This window comes from Falco rusticolus, chromosome 5 (genome assembly GCF_015220075.1).
Source record: "Falco rusticolus isolate bFalRus1 chromosome 5, bFalRus1.pri, whole genome shotgun sequence".
NCBI classification, from domain to species: Eukaryota; Metazoa; Chordata; class Aves; order Falconiformes; family Falconidae; genus Falco; species Falco rusticolus.
In genome coordinates this window covers 66,368,085-66,394,471 of record NC_051191.1, presented here as the reverse complement: position 1 = coordinate 66,394,471, position 26,387 = coordinate 66,368,085, and the positions used below count along the sequence as shown (strand labels likewise).

The 26,387-nt window shown below is 44.2% G+C and overlaps 1 protein-coding gene across 4 annotated transcripts in view; it reads left to right on the top strand.

The window, feature by feature from the left end:
- Window positions 1-2,847: 2,847 nt before the first annotated feature.
- BICD1 (BICD cargo adaptor 1) overlaps window positions 2,848-26,387 on the top strand; it is a 187,547-nt gene continuing 164,007 nt past the window's right edge. For 3 of the 4 annotated variants that reach the window (XM_037389587.1, XM_037389589.1, XM_037389588.1), the window contains exon 1: window positions 2,963-3,175. In XM_037389587.1, the coding sequence (XP_037245484.1) occupies window positions 2,963-3,175 (213 nt within the window). Of the gene's footprint in view, window positions 3,176-26,387 lie in introns of all 4 variants that reach the window. The other variant, XM_037389591.1, reaches the window with a different exon arrangement.

Sequence of the window (26,387 nt, the reverse complement as noted above, 5' to 3'; positions counted from 1 at the left end):
GGCCTAAGAAAAGGCATGGATGTGAAAGGCGGGATTCATTTAATTAAATGTATATATATGTCTGAATGTATATATCTATGCTGGCCATGCCAGGTCCTCTGTAGTCAGTGGAGAGAAACTGACAATTGGGGACTTTTAAAAGAAGATTTTTAAAGAAGCAGACTTCTACAACAAAGACAAATATCACCAAAGGAGCAAGATTTGATAATGGATATGTTTAGTAGGCAAGGCGCCAGAATAAACTGGTGCTAAGTATAGCAACTCATGGGCATGCTGGGTGTTTTCAATTTAGAGTTGCTGCAGGACCTCCAGTTTACAGATGCTTCCCTACAGTCACTGTGAACTTCTGCACAGTGCACAATAGCTGGACTTCATTCTTGTGAGGTATTGCAGAAAAACTGACACATTCTAACAGGCACACTCTGGGGTGCAGATGTTCAGACATGTGGTGAGGCTGCCCTTGGGTTGTGAGATTGCCAACTGAATGATGTTAAATGGAGTGACATCAAGGCTAGATTAGCTATGGGCATCTGGTTGCTTCAACCTGATTCCACACTGTTCTTGACCCAACCGCTCATTTTCAGTGCTGGTTTTAAGCTGGTTTTTTTGATCCGTTCCTGAATGCGTGTTCACCAAAGGCTTGCTTGCACGGTGGCCTAGATTGAAAGCTGAGGAAGACAGCTAAACTAGAACTTGTAAAAAACTTGAGACAATATTTTGCTCCTGCTTTGGGTTTGTTTTGGGTTTTTTTTCCCCCTTTTCTAATTTATGGAACCTTCCATCTTCTTTTAAGAAAAGGAGGTTGAGGTTAGGCATACAGTTGGGGTACTGGTGTTTTCCTCTCTGTTTTGACACTCAGTCATTGACGAGAGCCACTCACTCCCCTTCTCTATTAATATTCATACTTGTTTCTTTCCTATTACAATTCATGCTTGTTTCTACAGTAGAATCTATTAAAATGTGCATTTCTGGAAGCTGCTTTCAAGCTACAAAATTGACAGAACCTCTATTACTTTCCTTGCTTCTGCCATTTATGTTCTAGGCAATAAGAAGTGTTTACGCAGGCTAGATTACAATGTGTTAGTTATGAATGCATGCATATGTATTTATAAAGTAAGTCTATGTTACATGCTGTATGCGTATATTGTATAACTAGTGTCAGTGCTTCCATTTCCAGATCTCAAAGCACTTTGCTGAGGAATCTAAACATTTTTACCTCATTTTTAGACAAGGGAAGCGGAGGCAGAAAGGGATGTGGCTTGTTTAAAACCACATTGTTAATGTGGTCAGCAAGAAAGGGAATCTGTCTTTGATTTTCAATACAGTGCTGCACTGGTGGGCAGCAATATCCATCTTGTACACGTAACTTTTTTTTTTTAAAAAAACCCTTCCTTTTCATGGAAATTTTAACTCAATTGTTAAATTTTAAAGACTTTATGTTGCTGTTATTTTAGAAAGAAAAAAAAAGAGATGTTTGTAGAGTGTGAAAACCCAGTCCTGCTAGTATCTAGAGCCAAACTTGGTTGATATCAACGGGATCAGGTCTCTGTTTGCAGGCCAGAGTTTGAAGAAATGGTAAACTTGGGCTGACTCCTAGCACCAAACAAAAAAGGCTGTGCCATGGGACATTAGGCCATCGATCCAGGATGAACTCACTCTTCCAGTTCAAATATGTAAAATGCCCCTAATCCGGTGTGCTAACTTTTTACTGGCGGCTTTGTATGAGATCAGTTACTGTCTGTCTGCACCACTCTAATTTTATGCTGGACAAGTAGCATCTGTCTTTCTGCAGCCAGCATAAAGCCAGTATAAAACTAACATAATCTATGCATTAGGCCCCCCAGTTAATTTGGCAGAAAAACAATGGTGTGGCCGCCTCTGATCTGCATCAGTTCTGCCCTGCTGTCTAACCAGCAGCGCAGGTCTTGCACTAGCGGTCATGCAAGTGCGGCCTTAGCTCGATGCCCCAATCCCGCCGCTGTTTCACATCCAGGTTTCCTTGCCCATTCCCATGTGCATTCATCGGGGACAGGGCAGGGAGCAGGGAGCTCTTCCTTCCCAGCTTCCCGAAGAGGCAGGGTACCACTCGAGGCTGCGCAGCTGCTCCCGCGGTGTGCTAGGCTGCATCTCCCTTCCCGCTTCCAGCAGCGCCGCCGCTAACGCGCCCATCGCCGCAACGCGCTACGAAAAGCCGAGAGGCGCCGAAACGGCAGGGCGGCGGGAGCCCCGGGGCGGCGGAGCGCGGAGAGGGGGCCCGGCGGCGCCAGGAGCGGCTCCGCACACGCGGCCCCGCACACGCACACGCAGCTCCGCACACGCACACGCAGCCCCGCGGCGGCCAGCACAGGGTGGCGGCCCGGCCAGCGGCGCTGCGGACTCCGGCTGCCCCCGCCTCGGCTGCCTCTGCCCGTGCCCCCGCGCCTCGGAGCCGCGTCCCCGGTTCCCCGGCGGGGAACGCCGGACCTGGCGACGCTGTCCTCGTGAAGCGCGCAGGGGAGGGACCGGGCGGGGGGGGGCGGCGGTGCCGGCTCCCCGGGAGGAGGCGGGCGCCAGCAGCAGCATCTCCCCGGCAGCCGCCGCACGAAGGCGCCTCCCGGCCGCTCCACCCGCCGCCCCGGCCTCCAGCGCGCCGCCGCCTCCCCGGGCAGCGGGGGCTCGGCCCGCCCGGCCCAGGCGCCCCCGCCGCCGGCAGCCGGGGCCGCCGCAGGGCCGGGAGAGGCGAACGCGGCCTCCCCGCCTCTCGGGCGGCCGCGGGGAGGGTGGGGGGCGGCCCGCGGGTGCGGCGGGGCGGCGCGGCCCCGCGCTCGGCGGCGGCTGCCGCAGGCGGCCCCGGTCGCCATCCCCGTCGCCACCGCAGGCCGCCGGCGGCGGTGCCGGTGCCGGTGCCGCCCCTCGGCCGCGCCCGCCCCCTGGCTGCCTCGGCGGCGCGGCGGCGCGGCGGCGCGGCAGTGCCGGCGGGGCTATGGCTGCGGAGGAGGTGCTGCAGGGCGCGGACCATTACAAGAGCGAGATCGAGCGGCTGACCCGGGAGCTCTCCGAGACGACCCACGAGAAGATCCAGGCGGCGGAGTATGGGCTGGTGGTGCTGGAGGAGAAGCTCACCCTCAAGCAGCAGTACGACGAGCTGGAGGCGGAGTATGACGGCCTCAAGCAGGAGCTGGAGCAGCTGAAGGAGGTGAGCGATCCCAGGCTTTTGTCTCTCCCCGCTGCCCCGGGGCGCGCAGCCCCGCCGGGTGCGGGGGGGTGCGAGGACACTCCACGCGTGTCCCTGCCCGGAGCCCCGGGCCACCCCCTGCAGGTGAGCGAGCAAAGATGCCCGGGCCCGGGGGCGGCTGCGGGGATTCGTGGGGTGGGGAGAAGGGGTTTCCCGGGGCCGGAGGATCAGCCGGGACCGCGGAGCTTAAGGACGGATTACACGAGATTGCAACCCCCCTGCCCTGGGAAATTTCCCTGGAGCCGGGGCCGCGCTCCAGCCCCCGCCGGCGGCGGCCACAACTTCTGGCAAGGGGCATTTGCAGCAGCGGAGGGTACCGCCGGCCGCACCTGCATCGGCCACGGCTTTTTTAGGAAGAGGAGATGAAACAGCCCGTGGGATGATTGCTGAGCAAACCCAGTGTGTGAGGACTCGGGATCTGTGTAAACACTTGTCTGCAGTGCGCGAGGAGGGAGACGGTTCCTTTCGAAGTTATTTATAGACCCGCTTTATTCTGCCAGTGGGGGGAATCGCTGTCACTAAGGGGGGGTGAAGCAGCTATTCAGTAGTCTCGAGGTCACCCCCCATCAGTGGAAATTAAACTTCTGCGTCATGCTGAAAGGATGAAATATTTGAGTGGAGGGGTGGTTTTGCTTTATCTTTCAAGTGTGGTTTTGTAACATCCAAAAAGTATAAAGTGGGCGAGGGCAGCAGCTCACCTTTCAGCTTTGCTTAAACGTGACTCTGAAAAACCGTCGCTTTTCCCATGGTCATCGTCAGGGGAAGGAACTTGAGAGCCGTACAGTGCACAGGCACGGCAGCTGCCGAGGGGGGGGGCGGGGGGGGGGCGTACACACGTCTGCAGCACGCATCTCTAGGGTTTTTGGGGGGTTATGCTACCTTAGAATGGAACTGCTTACATATTTTGTAAAGAGAAGAGGAAGTGTCACACGGGTAGGCTTCCAAATTTGAAAGGTATCCTTTCGTTCTACAAAAATATATTGCTGTATAAAAGGAACAGAAATTCTGGTCAATTAGAAATTATGAACATAGTCTATACTGAGGGAAGCCACTTAACAAACTTAGATTATATAGGTACATATTCTTTTGAATACAAACTGATGCACTTTTAGAAGTATTTTTAATAAAATAAAGGTTTCATTTTACTTGCAGGTAAATGAGTTATGCTACAGACTTGGTTCAGTGTCCAGAAGAGTTGAAAAAATTGTATTTTCAGTAAGAATAAAACTGTTTTTCAGAAAAACCTATTCACCTTCTTAAACTTGATCTCTGGCTCCCTACCTCCTCACCACCCCCACCCCCCACCCCCCCTACCCCCTCCCCCCCCCCGAACCTATGCAGTAGGCTCAAGACTTTGAAACCAGTAACCACAGGTTGAGAGAGAAAGATCCCTTGATACATAACTTACAGTGGTGTGAAGGCAGGGCTGTTCGAAAGGACCTGGCAGTAATAGAGGAACAGAATTAAGGGGGAAAAGTGCAATGCAGTTTTGGGTTGGGGGAGTGTGTGGGGGGCAATGGCGATTAGCAGAGCTGCAGCTAGCCATTAGCCCATCATAATAACGTAGAAAAGAAGACCGATCAGAAAGCAGGACGACACATGGGTGCACGTGGCCACAGGTAGAAGGGGTAGTGCAAAGAATTCCGTTGAAATTAGTAACAAGAGGGATTAGTCAACATGGTTAGCAGAAATCAAAGATGGGCACAAATTTTCTTCCATGTTCACCTCCTCTTGCAGTCAATGGGATTGCATGCTCGGCAGCCCAGAATGTCTCCCGTGGGGTGGTGCCTTCATGCTGTGCCAACCACAGCATGGAACTGAAGATATCCACAGAGAGAGGAAGAGGAGCAATCCTGTAACTTGCCTGATGCCAGGCAAGAGTGGAGCTTCTCCAGTCCAGGCCCAGAGCTCTCAGTTCCAGAGCTCTCCTTAGCTGCAGGTAGGGCATTTCTGTCCCCCACCTAGGCTGCAAGAGGTTTTTTTTCTTGCTTCTAACCTTCATAGGAGAAGCCACACAGATTCTTCTTGCACATGCAGCCCTGCAAAAGAGAATTTGCTCATATCCCTTCCTGATGCTGTAATCTGTTTTCTAGCTTCTCTGTTACCACCTCCATTATGACGTTTCTCTGAGCGCAGATCAGACTCATAACCGAGACATAAGCAAATGGTGCCTCTGATGACACTAGTGAGGCAGAATTAGCTGGTTTGGGCAAATTGCCTTGTGGAGACTTGGGGGGCATAGGTTTCGGGGCTGTAGGGTTCCATCTGAAAGCTCTCAAAGTGACGGAAGAAGTCTGAAGGTGGCTTTTTTACTAAGGCTCAGTCCAAGATGTGCGGAGGAGGGTCTTTGCGTACCTTCCCCAGCAGGTCCTATAGAGGGTGGGCTGGACAGCAGCCTGGGTCTGCATGGCAGGACATCAAAGCACCATGACTGACTAGCGGAGCTCGGAAGACACCCACTACCTCAGCAAGAATCTGTGCTTCTGCTTTTGCCTCCCTACATCTGTAGCCTCTCTGAAGTCATACTGGGGCATAGAAATGAGGCTTCAGGTTTGTGCTGAAACAAGTAGTTTATCCATTCATGAGGAATAGTAGGTGCAAGAGTGTGGGCAGGATTATGTTTAGGACTGTTACCTCTCCTTCTGTGGACCTTCTCTGAACAGATTCAGTTACTGCAGTCAAATTTTATTGAGGCAAGTCTTCATTTTTTTAACGGTTTCATTATTAAATTATTGTGTTCTGCTGTTTGGAGCTAAGCAAACAGAGCTGCCCATCTTCAACTACCAAGTCACGTCTTAGCAGTCTAGGATCTGAAGTCTTCTCCTGTGCTTCTTGGCAATTCAAAACTTCAGTGAACTTCAGCAGAGCTTTTTCCATATAGATTGCAATATAGAGCCTCAGCTATATGATTATTTCCTTTCTTGGAGAGTGAGATGGGAGAGTAAGGCCATTATAGGATGTTGAAGTAAAAGCAACTTGCAATACATTACATTAAATATTAATACTTGTACACAGGATATATGCTATCCACCATGCAATATGAATTGTTTTAGTAACCTCTGATGTTTCTTGTGCTGTATTCATAGGTCTCTGTTTTAGCCTAAGACTTCAATGTTTTGGGCTATGAGACTGACGTACATGACAAAAACTTTGAGGTTTTAATCAGTGACCTCATAAAGGCTTCTTCTTCCAAATTAGAGCAGTTACTACACATATAAGCTGTCCAGAAAAAACTTGAGACGTCTATCAGCTACCGACCTTATGTTTTCAAAAATGAAATGAATGGCAGGAATGTGAAAAGGTATACTGTGTTCTGTTGACTTTAACAGCTTCCAGTGTTACGAAACAGGGTACTTGTGGTCCTAGGCAAGATTGTAGTGTTAAACAAAACATTATTATTTTTAAAGCTTTATTAATTTTCATAGCTTTTTTTTTCTTTTTTCCAGTCTGTAAATGATATTTCTGTGCCTCACAATTACATCTCACAGGTGGAATTTTGGGCCTTTGCTAAAAACACAATAGTTTTAGGGCCTCTGTTCAGAAAGTTACTTTAGCAGATGTACCTTCTAACCTGCAGTCCATAAGAATGCAGAGAATAAGACTCATTGCTAGCAGTCATGGGACTGAAGGCAGCCTGTTTTTACTGTCTAGCTGAGTTGGGAGTTTCATTACCAGCATATTTTTTGGAGAACATTTTCTAGTGGTTTTAGTATCTGTGCTCTTACATGTTCACATTGCATTTGCTGTAAGGATAATGTTTGTTGTTAGTTTTCATTCTTTTAATGAAGTGTAAAATGGCTTCATAAATATCTTCTTGCCTAGGCTATCTGCTGTAGCTGTCCCTGCTTGAGCGGGGGGGATGGATGAGATGATGTCAAGAGGTCCCTTCCAACCTCAGCTGTTCTGTGACTGTGTGATTAGTTACTGTGCACTCGCGGCCTGTAATGTTTTTAAAGGGGACAAATATCAGTTACATCCAGTCAAGATAAAATGGGGATAGAAGGCAGCTTTGGTATCCAACTCTGCAAGATATTTGGGCTTGGTAAATCCTAAACAGAGATTTCTCTTTGGGAATCAAAGAATGACCATAGCAGCTGAGCAGACCCCCAGGTTCCTCTCCTTGACTCCCTCTCTGACTAACTCAGGCAATATCTCACTTGGCTTCTTGGCTTTTATGTATTTCATTCTACAGAGACAAAGTCTTCCACTGGATTACACATAGCACTGGCTATTTGATTTCCAGGTTGAAGATGCAGTTTGGTATTTTCTTTACTTTAAACCCTTGGTAAATTATTTGAAACCAGGCTATGGGTAAGCAGCCCTATCCATGGCAGGTCAAAATTTCTTGTTTTCTTTACCTCAGAGATGTTGTAACAATGATTGTGAAGTACTTAGTTTACTGATAGGGCTTCCACAAACACTTCTGGGTCTGTGACTGAAAAGGGTTTTTGAGGACTAGAGCCAAAGGTCTCTGGTACCTTCCTTTCTGTTCTGCTCTCCCCTGCACTGCTTTAATGCAAGTGACTCAGGCTCCATCTCTCCTCTCTTCTGACATGACGCTGCCCCTCCAGCTCCCCCACTGTCCTCTGAAGCCTCTCATGGCTGCTGCTGGAGTCACCTCTGCCTCTTCCGTCTTTGAAGTGTGCAGCTGGTGGGACTTCTCTGGATCCAAAAAGGGCAGAAGAGGGGGAGGGTTCTTATCCCAAATATGACCCTGTTACATGGGGATTGTTCTACATGCCTGTCTGCGTCACTGGATGCTTAGGAAAGTGTGAAGCAACTCATAAATCCCAATGAGGTATTCTCCCCAAAGATGAACGTGACCAAGATATATGACTTGGGAGCTGTGAACTGGTGCCATCTCAGTATATCTTTACACCTCCTTCCAGTGCCAGCGTCTGTGGGCTTGTGCTGGGCGAGGCTGAACATTTTCAGCATCTCATCCTGATCTCAACACTTTCTTCTTGGTGTCTGTTCATGTTCTGTCACTCAGAAAGGCTGTGCTGCCAAGGAACCGGCTCAGAGATGGGGACAGGGCAAGGGTGAGTGAGCTGCAGACCTGGAGGGACAGTACTCAGATACTCTCTACAGTGTGGTCTCCTTCACGATGCAGCCAACACTACCTCTGTCTCTAAGGCATACACTGCTAATGGAAAAGCAGTTCATTCTGGGAGGTGCACTTATAAACAATGCCTTTGTGAGATCCAGCAGCCACTTGCAAAGCTTTTGTTCAGTTATTACAGGCTGGGGACTGACTGGCTGGGGATCTAGTCTATAGCAAAGGGTTTGGGGATCCTGGAGGACAGCAAGCTGGACATGGGCCAGCAGTGTACCCTGACATTGAAAAAGCTGACAGCATCCTGGCCTGCTATTAGTGGAAACATAGCCAGTAAGCAAAGTGATTAATCACTTTTAAACTGGCACTTGTTAGACCCCACCTAGAAAACAGCATCCAGTTTTGGCCTTCCCTAATACAAGAAAGACACTGATAAACTGGGTTCAGTGGAGGACCATCGAGAAGATGAAGAGCTGAAGCACTTGTCCTATGAGGAGAGGCTGGGGGGGCTGAGCTCGTTCAGGTTGGAAAAGAGAAGGCTGTGGGGGACCCAGCAGCAGTTGCCCATACCTGCAAGGAGGTTATTGAGAAGACAGAGCCAGGCTCTTCACAGCAGTTGATGGTGGGAAGAGAGGAGGCAACTGACAGAAACCGAAACTAGAGAGGCTCAGACTGGATTTAAGGTAGAACTGTTTCTCCTTGAGCACAGGCAGTGCCACAGGTTGCCCAGAGAGGTTGTGCAGTCTCCTTCCGGGGGGGTTTTCAAGCCCCAGCTGGATACAGCCCTAAGGAACCCTGTCTGAACTCGGAGCTGACCCTGCTGTGAGCTGGAAGTTGGACTGGAGAAGAAAGGAGGCAGACAGCAAGGGACCTTGGACGATGCAAGGTAGGGGGTAGGATGCAGGATAAGATGCCCACTGTGCCCAGTTAAATTCCAGTAGCAGCTTGCTGTGAGCAACCCAATATGTAACAGCATGCTGCCTGGAAACAGTGACCATTAGCAGAGCCATAGCCTCACTTCATGCTTGAATTTCATTTTCTCTTGCCTGTCATTAAGCCTGCGTTGGCCTGGGGTTACTAAGGGTGCAGTTTGATGTGCTCATCTCCCAGCAAGACAACCCTACATCTCCCTTTGTCATTCGTGCTGGTGTTCTGGCTTTCAACTGTTTATACTGTCACACCAGGGTAGAAAACTGACCTCAGTTAAAAATAACCGAGGAGGGGGTGTATGCTGTCTGTAACCCAGATTGGTTGCATGATCTGGTTCACAATACTTCCCGTAAACTGTTTTACCTGTATTGCCAGAAAGTCAGCACGAGGATAGAAATGAATGCTGAGGAAAGGGGGACGGTAAACAAAAAAAAATTTTTTTTTTTTAAATCTGCTTAAACAGGTACTGATGTTACAGGAGATGCTGATCAAATTATGGCAGGATCGCTTCCTCTAAGAGGAAATGAATCCTCTGCACTATCCTACAGAAAGCATAAGCAGCTGAAATCATCTTAAGGGAAATTAGGGCTACTGTTGGAGCTTTGGCAGCATGCAAAGAAAAATGTAGATGAACTTTTTTTCCCCCCCCAGAGACCTATATTGCCGGTTGCTCTCAGTAATTGTGTTGCATCCTTATGAGCCAGTACATGTGATTTTAGTCCTCCTACACTAGCCAATCCTTAAACAATGATAGTCAGCTTTAAACACCGGGGCTCACATACCCGCAAAATAAATCTAAATAGAATTCAATTTGTTGTCTCCCAATAGTTAAATTGTTTTCTTAATTTCACTCTTTCATCTAAAAAAATCTAAGAAATTCCTCTCTAATCTGAGGGATTCTGATTGAATCAGTCAGTCATCTGGGTTGAACTCCTCAGAGATAACTGGAAGTTGCAATTAGATTTTGTGTCTTGAAAAAGTTAATTTTCCATAGATTTTCTAGAAAATGGTGGATTAGTACCAGATCTGAAGTGACTGACCGACGTGTTAATGGGTGAGCCAGACATTATTATTGTGAACTACTTCCTGTCCAAGGCTCAAAAATGTAACATTAGGGCTCACTGAGGAGATTTCAATATAAAGGTCCACATCTGTTTGTAATTAGGCCTTTTGTAATGGATTTAAAAAAAAAATTGCTGCCATCTTTCCATCTTCCTTTAGGTGAAATATTTTTCCTTCCATTCTGCATTGCACTGTGGATTTTCTTTCTAAGTGGTATGCATGCAGTCTGTATGCACATCAGTCAGATTGAACACTTGGCTTTATTGAAAGTGCAACTAGGGACAAAACACTGGTGGAGAAATAAGGTTTGGCATAAACCAGTAATTTGTGAACATTTATCATGGTAAAACGAGGAGCATTCTCAAAGTCAGAGCAGATTTGCAGCTGAGTGACTTTTATATACCTTATGCAGTTGGCAGTTGGAGGAAAATACATGAAAGATCATATTTTTCTGGATGCATTGAGGGCTTCTAGAAGAAGAGCTTTCTTCTTGGAACAACCTCTCGGTTTTCCAAATGGGCTCAAATACATTTGTTCTTCAGCACCTCGTTTTCACTCATGTTTTTGCATTGTTCAGCATATGGACAATGGGAATAAAATCTTCTTCCTGTATCCCTCATGGCTCTGAAACATTGTAGGGCTTTGGCTGCACAGTTGCCTTTGCTATAGATTTCTCTTCCATATTTGTCTGATACCTGAGGGGGTAATGTTTAATTCAATACAGTTCTCTACTGTCCATTTTTTTATTTGGGATGATTTAAATTTATAATGGCAGAGACTGAAATGCATGCATTCATTTCTGCTGAACTGTCTTACATTGGTGGTGTGACTTTCATAGCCCTGTTCCTTCCCCTTTTCCTTGTGAACTCAACAACACTATTTTATGGGGAAGGAGAGAGGGTATCTTCTGGATGTAGAGGAATTGATATGGCATGTAGAGACATGAATGTGCCCTTTGTCCCTTTATCCACTTGCATCACTAGCAGCAGATGATTGTGGAGAGAAACCTGCAATTTTTTATACTGCACTGTGAAAGCAGTCCATGATTTCTACCAGCTACAGATGGAAGTAGTTAGGGCTAGTCAGAAGGTGAAAAATGTGTCTCAGCAAGGGCAGGTGCCTAAAGCTGAAGCAAGCAGGTAGAAATTAAGCTAGATTGCAGATTAGTGTTTTAACAGCGACTCTACTTCTCTGCAGAGGGTAGTATTAAAAATAATTTTGGGATTATAATATTTGTGTTTCTGAATTTCTTTTACTATCAAAGCTTAATTAACTTAATAATTAAGAGACAAAGCAGGCCACTGTCCTAAATCTATGATTTTGGAACAGACCTATGAAAACTATTAACACCAAAAGGCTTTCACTAAGACTGAAATTGGTCCACTGCTGTTTTCTGCATCTCTCATGAGGCTCATCCCTCTCTGTCTGTAGCCGATCATTTTCTGCCTTTCATTCTTGTACAGCATTTGTCTCCTGTCCATGGTGGTGTGCGTACTTTCTAATCTTCTTTTTTTCAGTCTTTGCCCTACATCTTAATTAGTGTTGATTTGCTGCTCTGTAAGACATGGAGATGAATTGTTTATGTTAAAGACCCTTTTCATCGTTGTGTGAATGTAAGAAAACTGGCCGTTTGTGGCAGCCTAGACCTTCCATACCATGTTCAGGTATTGTGATGACTTGAAGGAATCCCGGAAATACTTAGAAATGTTGCTTTAACATGGGCTGAAAATGCAACAGCAGAGGATTTATCAGCTCTGCTTTGTAGCACCCTCACCATTAAAATCATCCTTGGAAAGATCACTTTTAAGGCAGCTTTAAAATTGCATTGGCTGCATGTGTGCACAGGAAGGAGATACCTTTTCACTTTTTTCACCTTTTTTGTGTTTTGCAAAAATCAACCCTTTTTTTTTTTTTAAAAAAAAAAAATTGTCTGGTTTCTGGGGTTGTTTGTTTATGTAACCCCAGACAGGAAAATCGATGCCCAATGAGGTTACATTAATGCACTTAGTCCTTGGGATCAGCACTGGGAGTGAGGCCCATTATCCACACAGTGCTGCCATACCCTCTCCATCGCTCCTGCTCCCCTGAATCATGCCTAATTTGCCTCTGTGCTGTACAGCTGTGTTAAATCCATCTACACAGCAAGCAGTTTTCCAGTGCTAGCACTAATATATACAATACTGTGGTTAACCAAGAAGCATAAAAGGCATCCTCAGTCACCTGAGTTAGTCATCTTGCACTTCAATCAATCACTTCTGGGGACATTTCAAATAAATTATATAAACTTCATTTTTCCTTCCTGTTGTTCTTCATCTGAGTTTGTTCATTTTTAATTTTGTGACCTCTCACAGCTCACAGGCGACATGCAGTTAGCAGGGGCAATGCCAAGAATTCAGTACACCCCTCTGGGAAGTTTATCCACACCAAACAGCTTTCCTTGGTTCCCCTAGTCCTCTGGATGGATTCAAATGTGAGTGTACTGAGAATGAACTGTGAAGGGCTGTTTGTCATCACTGACTAATCCATGGCGGGAAGCTGGAAGTTGTTAACAGTTGCAGTTATAACTTCTGTTTTGGATACTTAAGAGAAGGAGAACCGGCTCCTAGTAGTTGTAAAGCTCAGACGGGAAGATGGACAAGGACCAGCAAGCCTGTAAGTATAAATATAGGAATTTGGGTCAGGCAAAGGGAACAGGTGGCTTGGTGAAATAATTCATTTATAAAAGCTTGGCTGTTGGCCAAACATGAACACAGCATGATCTGGATTTAATCTTGCTCAGGACTGGAGTCTTGACTACTCACATCTGCAAGGCAAGATGCAGGATGCCAAACGGCACTGAATCCTGGCCAGCAAGACAGAGTTCTCAAACTTTTGACGTTTGAGTTTTAAGAGAGCTAGAGCATTTGGTAGGGGGGGTACACGGGGAGTTCACAATTGGGTTAAACTGTCTGTGTAGGCATAGGCTCTGATTCTCAATTTGACAGCTAATCCAGGATACTTAACAACTATTGTCCGACTTGAATCTATGATTCCTCTTATTCAAAATGTGCTCTCAATAGCTTGTCGTTTGTATAATTCATAGTATTAATAAAGGCAAGTTGCATTTTTTTAGGTGGATGGGAGAAGTTTTTCGAATATCCTGAATACCCCACAGAGTTTTTACAAAGCATTAAAAGGTTGTGCTGTTCTGGATAGTTCCAGGTGTCTGCACAGCAGTGGCAAACATGCGGAATTCGTCCAAGTTTAGTTGAGGAGAACAGCTGCATTCAGTCCTTTCTTTCTTTGACAACTGCATGTGATTCCCACCTACAAACAGTTAGGAAAGGTTTTATTTAAGCATCTCATGTGAAGAATGCTATCTCTAACAATATACCCTATATTCAGGGTTGGGCCTCAGGGTCATTTATAGCAGGTATGACTTGAAGACTAACGCTGAAGTCCTGGCTACTTGGGTAAATCAAAGATAAGACGGGGCAATGATTTAATTGCCAAGTCTGTGCCCACCACCTGCTGGCAAAGAGCACTGTCATCAAGAAATGTGTTATAAACTTAAGAGTTCAGGTTTCTTCCCAGCAAAGAAGGGAGAACTAGCATATCTATAATTACTGGCTTTCAAACAAGTAATCTTATTCTTGCAGCTTAATAAATTGTCATAACTCTGCTGAGCCTCAGTAACTGATCTTGTGCATGCACTTGGCTAGCCCCAAATGTGTAAGGGCAAGGCAAAAAAACCCCAAACAAAACCCAGCAGAAACCTGAAGGAAAAAGTTGTCAGCTGACAGGTATCTTCCATCTGGAGTAAGCTAAAATTGTGCACTAGATCAATTACTAATCCATAATAACTCAGACATAAAGCTGGCTCCCTGGTAACAAATTTTTAAGTAAAATGTAAGGATATGTAACAAGGACTCCTTTGTGAAATAAAGTGTATGATATATAACTATATCTAAGAGAACCAGTAGTCAGATGGAATATAATTGTGTATACCAATATGGGAGATGGAGGCATTGTGATGTCTGTTAGGAGTGCATTACTCTGGGCATCAGGTAATTCCATTTCTTGGGCCTTAGGTAAGTTGGGTTTTTTTCTGCCACTTAAGGACTAATGGTTGCCATCTGATAATAACAAAACTTTCACTTAAGATGCTGTAAGCTTAGCTGTGTAAAAATAGTAGCAAATCTGGAACAACACAGTTGAGTGGTAACATTTTTTTCCAAATGTGCTGAATTTGAAGTTACAGTGATGCTATAAATTCTTAGATGCTTACTATTCCTAAAATAAAATCCATATTAAAGTGATAGAACTGAATGATCCAATTTAGATACCTGGTAATTTGCACCCTAAAGTCTGTATTTTAGTTATCATGGAAAACATTTGGTTTGCTTTATTAAGCAGGCTGAGCAACCTTGTATTGAAACCGGTATGACTTCTTTTTGCCCACATACTTTGAAATTACAGATCGCACTTGTCTGGTGACTATATGTGCGTTTTGAGATGCACATTTAGGATCCTGGCTTTAAAATTTTTTGCTGTAGTTTATTTAATGCTGCTTCATGACTTGTGATGTCAAGTATTTTCTGTTTTCTTGCTTGGGGAGAGTTATTTATTCAAGAACAGAAAATGCAGTGATGCCTTGAGTACAGCTTTAGCACTTGGTGTTAGAAAAGTATTTTACTCACTGTTCCTTGGGCCGACATTAGAGACACTCGGTCATGCCTGTGTTTTATAGCTGTTGAATTTGCTTTTGTAGCAGATTAGACTGATGAGAGATTTAAAATGAGCATATAGGCTTTGTTTGGGTATAAATAACCCTTTCCCTGGGTATAACAGGAAGAGCTGCAGTTGAAGACCGTGCTGTACCGTTTTTATTCTGTTAAGATCTCTTATTTGCAAGGTTCTTCTTGATATGTGCCCCCTGGTTTCTTTACCAGTGAACTTGAGTTAGGCACCCACAGGTGAAGCTGGACTGGGTACTGATTTTCTTGCTGCCAAGGATCTGCTTGTTAATTATTCCACTCTGAAGAAGTGGGTTTGGAAAAGGGGATCCTGAATTCTGCCCCAAAACCTTGTGGCAGACTCTTCTCCTGCCAGGTTCCCCAGCTCAACTGTTCCCTTAGGAAAGCTCTCTGGTTAAGAGTGAAATGCCTCTATTTCAAGTCTTTTATCACTTACATTTTTAGCAGAAAGTAATCTACTGCTTGGAAAGGACTCCAAAATCTGATAAGCAACAATTTTAGGAGCTTGCAGTCCAACGCTTTGTGCTGTCTGTGGAGAAAGGAATTGCAGCTTTGCAAGTGACAGTATTATGAATAGTCAAGCACTTACCAAAGCATTGGCACTGGATGGATGTGGGGGAAAAGCCAGAGGGAGTGACTCAGCATGACCTTGGCTGCAGCCGGAGGGATGGGTCTCAGCCTGGGAGGGATCCAGCCTCAATGGCCATTGACATTGGTTGGGGTCTTCATCAGGAAGAGCCTCTGGTGAAATAAAATTCACTTGAGTAACCACCACTGGTATGTGTATGACAGGTGTCACATGTACATAGTAGTAATGAAGGCATCAGCATAAACAAGATTGTAGTTATTAAAAGCTAATTTTATTAGGAAACAGGTCTACTTCTTTGTTTCCCTGTGAAAGAACAGACCGCACTCCATTAAAGTGAAAACATCCTGACAAATCAAAATACTGCTTATTTCATGAGCTGTTGTTTTGCCTACTAAGTCTCAGCAGGGTGGGATAAATTGTGATTTGTTGCATGACAGCAGTACCTGGAGATTCTGCGATGCCTGGCATAATGAGTTTCAGGCATATAAATAAAAGGTTAGAGAGTTTACAGTGGAAATAGACAACCTAGTCAGGGATTTGCTATTAAGGAATAATAAAGGGCATTTACAGATGAGTAATGTAGGCCCAGAAGCTGTGGAGGGATACAATGTTCAGCCATAATTTCATAGGAAATCTGTGGGTAAATCACAAAGAAAACACAGATTTTTCTCAGATCTAATCCAGTCATTTATCTTCCAAAGATCCTTCCATTTTAAAAAGCTGGTCAACCAGAAAACCAAAGCAGTGAACTGCCTGTGCTCTCTGACCAGTGTATGCACTGGCAGTACCTCCCGCTGGTGCCAGTGTGACCAGTAAGGCCATTTAGAAAAGGTGTTGCTGGTAGTTTTGCTACTGTAACACGGTCAAAACCTAAGGAAAAATGAGAATGAAGAAGTTACGGAAACCTCTATTGTTTCTTAATTCATTATTTGGCAGCATGTCAGTGGTGAAACCCTTGTCTTTAGAGGCCATCGGTAGCTCTTCACTTCCATCCTGCCCCCTGTGGACCCCCCCCACACACACACACTTCCCTTTACTTTTTGTGGTCCTTCTCTCACATACTCTGGTGATCCCGGAGCACATGGGAACTACTTGGGATCCCAGAGTACATTGCCACCTCTCACCCCCAGCTGCCCTTTTTGCTCTGCTCTCTCCCCCTCTGGAAGCTGACCGCTCCTGGCTGCCATCCCAGTATTTGTAGCAGTCTTCCCAGTCCTTCCCACTTAGCCCTTTCCAAACCATGACTCTTTGCTATGACTGAGATTTTCACATCAGCATTTACTAATCCCTAAACAGCTGGTTGAAACGCTTCATTTTTCTTTGGTCTTTCCCCACATCTAGTTGTTCATTGCGGGGAGAGGCCAAATTCCAGCCGCCTCTCCTGCGAGGAATGCATCTCGCCTCTCCTCGCCTGTCCCTGGGTAGCCTGGCCCCACAAAGCACCCCTTGTTCCTATTGCTGCATGGGGAGAAGTTAAACGACACACTTCACTGTGCTGGGCTCCGGCGTGTGGGATGCCCTTCATGATGAGAGTATGTGGGAAATCTTCGTTGAAACCTGAGGCATGACTTTTGCAGTTCTTTGGCTGGCCAAAATCTCACGGGGTGCGTTGAGCACCACATCAAGCTCCTTGCGGAGCTGGCAGCGGTTAACGTGGAGCTTGGACGGGGAGTTTGTAGAAAGTGGGTTCTGTGGGGCAAGGGCTGCCGTTGCCCGCCTGTTTGTACTGAATGAACACAGTGAGCCTCTATTCTTGGCCGGGACAATTAGGTTCTATGGCAATATGAGTAATTACTGATAATAATGGGGCCTCCTCTGTGGATGGGCTGTTAGAAATAATTTCCTTCTGCCAGTTGCTTCTCTAGAATGTGGTTTTGAACTTTGAGATCCCGAAAGAGATAATCGAAACACAAGCAACTGTCACAAACCTTTAGCTTTGTTTGCATAGGCAGTGATGGAAATTCCCAAAACTAAATTGTCAGATGGCTCGCTGGTTTGTGCATCTTTTCTTGCAGCAAGCTCTTACGCAATGGAACCTTGTTTGATTAAAGACCCTTTTCACTAGGAGTGGGTTTCAACTGTTGCTATTTTTAATAAGGGGGAAAGAAGCAAAATCATGCAAAGCAAACCACTGATTCCTGTTTTTGTGTACTTGATTCACTTACGGAGCACGCAGAATTAGCCGTGCTGTGCACTGCCAATACACTGCCATCACAATGATCCAACTGCTGCAACTGCAAGAGGTAAGCTCTTGTTTCCAGGTGTGGTTTATGAGATGATGGTGGTTCTGAACCCTGCCTTCACCCACACGACAGCTTGGGCCCAGAGGCATGATAAAGCATTTAGTTCCTTTGGCATGTCACAGCCCTTCAACAGCCGTTCTTAATCCCCCTTGCAGGAGGGGCGGCACCTGGCCTACAGGTGGCCATTTAGAGATCCTAGTGAGCCGTGGTAGAAAAATGTAAGGAATGATGTAACACAGGTCCTCCTGTCCACAGGGTTCATCGAGGTCTGCAAGCTCCTTCTGTCCATCTTCCCCACATGTAAGGGAAGCTGAACTGTAGAGGCTTTCAGAGACCTCTTCCACAACTTTCTTTGTAGCCTTTGTCAGAACTCTGCCAAAAAAGGCATTAATGACTTTGAAACTTAAAGTTAGGTATCCAAAGGTACTTTTTTCCTCCACATTTTTTATGGCTAATAAAAACCTTATTCCTTCAGTGAATGCAAACATGACTTTTTCAGGAAGCTGACAGCGGGTGATGTGATGGTGATGATCAGTATGACTGAGAATGTCACATTGTAGTTCAGTGGTTTAGAGTACTGGGCTCCCGGTAAGATACACAAGGATGCTAATTGTCCTTGGTAGATTGTGCTAATGAGGAGGATAGTAATTTCTGAATTATTTTTTTTCAATCCCTGATCTGTTTCTACTCTGGTAACCATAGTAATTAAGCTACAGTTTTGTGGTTTTAACCTATCCATGACCAAAACCTCTTCTGGTACCAGCTTGGTATAAAGATCAAGTTGTGGGCTGGAGCCAAAGGCACTGGTACTAGTTCGGAATGCAGTTTTAATCTGTACTCATAAGGTATGCGGAGCCAGGTACAGCAAGTATTTTTTCATTATTTTTTTTAAAATAAAAATATTGGGCTCCATGACAACACTGTGAATTATGATCTGAATTCTCTGCTGCTGCATGATGAAATCAACAGAATTATGCTAGAGAAGAATTTGGTCCTTCATAGCATTAAGTCACACAACTCTAACAGTGACTGTCATGATGATGTTTCCAGAACTATAAAGTGTTTTGGTGGGAGGACTTGGCAGCATGCTGGAGGTACTGGTGACTCAGTGGGCAGTGCTCTGTCTTTTGAGTCAGAAATGAACTGCTGCTCCAGCAATGCAGTTTGCAGTTTGGTTTTTGTGTTGTTCTTATGAGATGTAAACTCATTTGTTTTCATAAAATTATTTAATATGAATTTTTCAAAAGGAAAATTGGTATTCTTGCTGCTTTTTTGTTAATTTAGTATTGAGATAGCTACGCCTCACTTTTTACAGAGCTGGTAGGAGAGATTAAGCACCTTTGCAGTCTATATCCGTCAGTCAAATTTGGTCATAATTAGCCAACAGATTCCAAGTTATTAGGAAAGGTGAGACTTTGAGAGCCCATAGGAAACAGGCTAAGACTTGCTGCTTGTTGTTTGTCCTGGATAGATAGGTCTAAGTTTGTGTGATAGGTCTAACTTTGGTCACCTTCCATGCTGAAAGGCATCCCAGTGAGGTTTAAAGCCAAATTCCTTTCTCATTTTCAGGTTCGGCATCTACTTGCAGAAAGGATATTTTCTTCTGTGATAGCTGTGGGAAGGCAAAGGGCAGCTGCACAAGCGTCAGCTTTTACAAACCAGGCAGCTTCTTACACTGGAACAGATAAGAGCAGAATTTGGCCCTCATGGCTAACCTAGAAAGTTGTACCTTTTGCAAATGTTAGCTGATCTAATATATTTTAGAACTCCCTCCAAGTGAACAAATGGTCTGCCAGCCAAATTCCTGACTTGGACATAAGAAGGAAAGGTAGGCACAGCAGTCCCCAAGTTAATCACCTGTTAGTACGTCGCGGTACATAGTTCAGAATCTGTTCAACATAACTTGAGCTAAGGGACCACCAGAAACATTGTCTAGCTAGTCTTTTTCTTGAATACTTATATTAAGAGTTATTATGAAAATACTAAAGAAGTCTAATTTTAAGCTATGCAAGCTGGGGTTGGGGAGCTAAGGAGCTTCTATGCTACATAGTTCATGCAAGACTATGTTACAGGCTATGTCTGAAAGCCACCAACTGTAGAAGCAAATGAAATAAATTGTGCACTTCAGAGATCCACTTTACTTCCCAAAGTATCAAATAGATAAGGTTCCTTTAAAAGTCTTAGAGAAGCAAGGCCTTTTAAAGCAACATTAAGCTAGCAAAGAAATATATGGTGTTGGGCAAAAGAGCTCCAGGTGGCCATACTTGAGCAGGGGGTTGGACCAGGTGACCTCCAAAGCTCCCTTCCAACCTCAACCACACTGTGAGTCTGTGTGTCTAGGTAAAGGAGTTTTTAAAGCTGGCTTCAAAACTTCAGGTGTACATGTGAAATTCATGGAGGATCTTTGCTTCTGCATTTGAATTCCCCCATCACTTTCACAAAGGTGAATTAAAGTAAAGCAAGAGATCAGATTTATAAAAGGAGCATGTCACCGAAGAAGGCTGCACACTTGATTGTCCCCAGCAGTATTAGCTTGAAAAAACCACGGAAGACCTCCTGACCTAGCTGGAACTGGGATGCAGGTGTTAGATGAGCACAGCACACTAATTTGGTTTTGTTTGTATGATCACATTGCTAAAGATTTGTCTAACCAGATCTTGGATGAAGTGATCTGGGCTTGTTATTTTTCCGCTTAACTTTATCCAGTAATAAGTGTAGTCTAAATATGAAACTTCTATGTATGCAGGCTTCTAATCCCACAGGAACAGATGCCATTAAGAGGGTAGATAGATGCTCATGAAACAGCAGGACACCTGCAATGTACACCTTCTCCGCTGAGCTGCACCGGGTTGCATCTGCCATGTCTGTAAACCAAGATCTTCTGTGGGATCTGACCCAGGACTGCCAGGAGCAAAGGGAGAGAAAATGGAGAATACTGGTTCTCTGTCCCCCAAAAGCAAACAACAACAACTGAACAGCAACTGCCCTGTCCTCTCAATTTGTATAGGTATATAAAGGTCAGCAAGAACTGGAAAGAGATGGCATCTCAAGCAAAAGTAAAAATCTTACTGTTTGCAGCAATCACTGCTATATTTGTGATCACAATAATTTTGGTAATAACGTTAAACTTCCATCTGTGACTAGCTGAAATGAAACAGTTTCTAAATTAAGCTTAAAATAATTTAAAATAAATTGCAGTATTTCCTTTCAGTTCCATTGGAAGCCTTTTTATATTTCCCAGGCTGTCTCAATTTTGTCTACATATCTGTCATTCAGAGTAGGCAAGTTTTACCTTCTTTGTAACAGAGGTACAAAGTAGTTTGAGAAAGCATGGGGGGAAAATGTTTGCAGTAACTGTTCATTTCAAATTAAAATATGATGTGCATCTTCTGCAACAGTTTTTTTCTTTGTTTTGTCCATAATTTCCTGATTTTGGCCGTAATCACATACAGTATTTCTGAAATATTTCTCCTGTCTGTAAATACTTCTAGTGACTTGTGAAATTACAGTGAACTGCATTGCAAGACGTTATATTTTATGATAGCCTTTGTAAGATGTGCTAGTGCTCTGTAATGTAACAGAGGACAAGAAAGCAGCAGAAAAATGGTTCTAACTTAGAGCTGGTAAATTCAGCTGCCTCTGTCGGAAAACTGTGTTGTTTCATTGCTGAAGTTCTCACCCCAAAATAATTTATTCAGTTATTGCAGGCTTTGTAATATTGACATTTTAGTAGGGCGTTTCTATGTAAATATTTAATTTCTGCGTAGTGCTGTATACCTGTAGTAATTACCCTGGTTTAAAGAAGTCTTGTTCATAATTTATGAATGACACAGACATTCCCACAAGTTCTGAGTGTTGAAGTCTTTTATTATAGGTATACACAGACAGTCATGAAGAAGCTAATTTTAAATTCATACAGATTCAGTATTGCATAAAGTGACAGTTTTTACTCCCAAAGATGCAATGAGATGTTTGGGACAATATGTCTACATGAGTACATGGTGTCTGGTGGTGGCTACTGCTGCATCGCTGAATGCCTTACTGGAGGTAAAGTCATCCGTGTGCTGTTAAGGCTGGGTCCCCCATCCTCTGGATTAAGCAATATCTAAAGAGCCATTGCATTTCGATGACATTTTTTCTAGAGAGAGCACCTCAGTGTAAGAGACTGGTTTGATGCATTTAAAGAAAACCAGGCTGACCTGGTTTTCTGCATGATTGGGGTTTACAGGAATGAATTTGCAGCAGTCCAAAGAAAGCAGGTATTCTCACTCTTCCTGAAATGCCACCAGGAGCGCACAGGGATAATTGAGCCTGCAGTCATACATATTCCTCCTGCTGTTGTTTCACCACAGTAAGGGATAACTGCCTTTACCTATTGATCTTCCTTTTCTCATTCCTCAGTGCCTGCTACTCGTTGCCTGATTGCTCCCTCATGCAGCTCTGGAAGAAGCATGTGAAAAGGATGGTCTACAGCCCTTAACCACTGAGATTTAGTGATATTTATGTGCAAGAGAGAAATGTAAGGGATTCCTTTTTTTTGTGGGCTTGGCGTAGCAATAGCGTCAGGTGAGAAATAAAATAGGTCATAAAGGAGAAGGGAAAGGAGGTAAGTCTCAAGGGGTAGGGATGTCCCATGGTTATAACAGAGAAGCCATGTGGAACCTGATTAAAAAGCTATAGATTGATCCTAAACAATATTCAAGGAACTATTCCCCGCCTTAGTTTTCGCAGCAGCGTTGGTAACTATTTTTATCTGTATGTTTCCAGTGCTGTGCAAAATGCAGCTTGTTTTGAAGGCTTTAGGCAGTCTCTCTGGTTCAGCTGTGTGTCCCAAGGCAGGGCCAGCTCAATACAGGCCAGCTGACAGCACAGGAGCTGTGAGTAAAGGTGTGCTGTGGCTCAGGGTCTGCTGTGTTTGTTTTGGAGGTTTTTGATGCTTCAGGGAGGTCAAACAAATAAATAAACAATCCTGCCATGTCTGCAGTAAAGAAATGAGATAGACTTAACTCCCAGCTGCCTGCTCTGCTCCTGTGCTGGACTTTAACCTCCCCATGCTGAAGGGATGCTGCAGTCACAGGGAGCAGTGCTCTGGAGCATTCGTTCCTATTACAGATGAAAATAGGTTACTACTATTTACTACTATTTACTAATGCTGTGGGTGGTAAATTTTGCTGTCTCTTGGAGTTAAAGTTGTTGGGGCTGTCTGCTTTTTAGTGCTGGGCTTCTGAGACTTCTAAGAAGGTTATACTGCTTTATTAGTACTGAAATTATTAAGACCTATTCTCTTTTAAGAGACGTGGGGATACCTAAGGAGAGTGCTGGGCTTGGGTTTGGCTTGAAGCTGGGTAAGTGCCAGGGCAGTAGGAATTAACTGGGTGGGATGTCTGTGGGGTGGTCTGGGGAGTCTTTTTAGGGCTGTGGCTTGTGCATATTGTGGGAGACAAAATGTGTGTTTTTATCAGTATGTATTTATCTGGCTTTGTACCCCTCCCCATGTGGTCAGAAATACTCTGCACGCAGGCTGCGGGAGCTGCCTAGCAGTGAGCAGCACCTCTCTTTCCTGTGTGTCTTTGCCTTGGCTGTGTGAAATGTGCTGCTTCTGCTGAGACATCCTGAAAGATATCAGCATTGTCTCATCCATATTCGGGTAAATAAGGTCTTAAATAATGCTCTTTCTTCAGTTCTACGATTCTAGTAGCTCACCTATGGAGATATAACTGAGGTGGTAACTGGGCTTCTGGATTCCTTTTTTTCTGAGGGCATGTGAGAAGTGGTGAGTTCAGTGTGAATTTCAGATCTATTGGCAAGTAGTTGGGAGTGATATTCAGAAAAGTCCGATTTTTTTCTTTTAAACTGGTAGCTCTACCATAAAATTTTAAGCACAGAACCCTAAAACATCAGGGTTCGGTTCTTCTGAGGGGAAGAGAGGTGGCAGGGGAAGCGAGGGAGACTTGGTAACTCAGATGAAACTGCGCCTTTGTTTTGGTGGCAGTGGTTGATCCCCTGGGCTAACCAAGTGTCAGACGTGGTAGAGCTGAAAGACCGACTTCCCTGCTTGTTAGCTGATAATTTTGTGACATTTCTGTGTTAGGCAGTGTATTAATTTGAACATTTGTAGCCATTCAACAGGAGTTAATGTATGACACTAAATATTTTGAGGGATCAGTGTTTCCTTTTCACTTGCCCTTCTGTATTTTTCTGGCTTAATCTTACAGATGAGGCTTCTGTAATCCTTTAGGTGCTGGATGCGTTGGGCAAAGGGACTTGGGTTTAACATTTAGTGTTATGTACTACCTCTCTTTGGCTGTACAAGAAGTTGGGTGCAGCTTTTATGTCATCATGGATGGTCTTCAAAGAGATTTCAAATGATACCTCACGATGAAGTGTCTGTTACAGCTGCAAAGTAGCCTCATTTCTAGGCTTCAACTTCTTATATTATGTGTAGCATGATTACATTTGTTCATGCCTACCTGTATATATTAAATAGGTAAGGCTTGCCTTGAGGGCACCAAGACTGTTAGGTTCAGGATGGTTTCTGCAGAAGAAAGTGGGTGAATGCTTACAGATACTTAGAGTTAGTGCCCAACTGCAAACCTCTGTACTAGTTGCTCTGATTAAATGGAAAATATGCTGAAAAAACTTTTCTACAGCCATATCAACACCTATTAAAAATTAATTGTTAATAAGACAGGGTATTCTTCATATAAATGATACCATCAGGTTACAGCTTTGTCTCATTTTCCGCTAACTAAACCTGTGTGTTAGACGAGTCCTGTTCTTGCTACTTGCCTGCATGCATGATACTGTTAATAGAAACCTAAAATGCAATTGTTCTTCCGAATTATTGTTTAGAATAAAATGTCAGTGGGCACTATGAAGACCAGTAATATTGGAGGTATGAATTAAATGCAGTTCCATCCTGGTTTCATTTCGATAGTAGCAGGTTCTGCTAAACGCTAGTTAGATGATAATTTTTTTTTAAATCTCAGGCTTGTTAGTATTTCAGCACTGTTTACTGCATTGTCTGATTTTTTTTTTCTCCCTCTCAAAAGGTGAGAGGAGAGTTCATTTGCTCAATGTCAACTTGTTCTTTGACAATACAAAATACATTTGTTGCTTGACAGGACTTGAAGAAAAAGGATGGATTGTGTGTGTGTGACTGTGGGGGTGTGTTTTCTTCTCTTTCTTTGTGTGCTTTTTTCTTCAGTTGTAGTGGGATCTCAAAGCTCAGGGACTAGAATTAAAGGAGCCCTCCCTGCATGGGTGCAGAAATGTGTCCTCTAAACCAGACATGCTATGACTGTTAACAGAACTGGGATTAAGAGAGAACAGTAATTTTCAGGTTTTAGACCTTGCTTCACTTAACTTCCTCTCACTAAAAACAGACATCTAGCATATGCTTTTTCAAACTTGTAATGCTCTGTATCTGTCCTTTAAAACTATCTCTAATGATCACATAAGACATGCTTCTTACTTAGTGTTAAATTACAGATAATTGCTTATGCATGTGTGTTATCTGCCTCCCCCCCACCCCGCTGTGTCACTTTTAATTTCTTGTTCTTTTAGTAGCTCTGTTCTTTTTTCCAATTACTAGGCTTCTCTATCTCAAGCGTTTGGAGTAAGTTTCTGGGAAACTGCATCATGCACAGCTGTCTACACTTTCCAAAATATTTCTTTGGCTTGTATTCAGAGACTCCTTTAGTAGCAAATAATTTAGTGGGATTATTTTAGAAGAGAAAACATTTATTCTTTAGCTATTTTTTACATATGTAAAGGCATATTTTAAAATCTGCATTTAGCTTCATGAGTTCTTACAGAAACTAGTTCTCTAAGGCAAGAAACATGAAGGGGAGGGGGTCACATGGCCTGTTGGATTTTTTTTTTTGGGGGGGGGTAGTTTAAAAAAAAAAGTCTTATCTAGCAGTTAAGCTGGAGATCTGTGCTGCAGTGATAGCCCATCAGAAAATGAGCTGTCATCTTGCAATGTTACCATAGGTTACTGCTGTGAATTTTCTTAGGAAGGAAGCACTTTGGTTCAATATCAAGGAAGCACATTGTAAATATTTAAATCTGTCATTGAAAAAGGAATTCGCATTGCGTGATGGTGAAGTATTATTTCTGCTTTGAAAAGTAATGCCTTCTAAGATGATCTTAAAGGTCTTTTCCAACCTAAAGGATTCTATGAATTCACCACGCACATTTGGGAGAGACATTCTGTACACCTCTGTGAGGAATCTCATTGTCTTCCCTTCAGTTCTCTTCATAGAGCATTTCTTTGGAGTAACGCTGGTGCTGTTTCAATAGTCTAACGCATCAGCAGCCAGTTCTGACAAATACTGTTCGGTTGTTTCCCTCTGCCCGCCAGTGCCCCTGTGTACCTCCCTGCCAGCTTTTGTTATAAACACTGAGCCCCCTAGAGCAGAGGTCTGCCTTTCTACTCCAAAGAGCACCCAGCCTGTTGGATCCCAGTCACTGACTAAAAGGCTAGTAGGTGCACCTGCCATACAAGTCATTCACAATAGGGGCAAAAGTTCTAGAGTCCCTGAAGTCAAAGGCA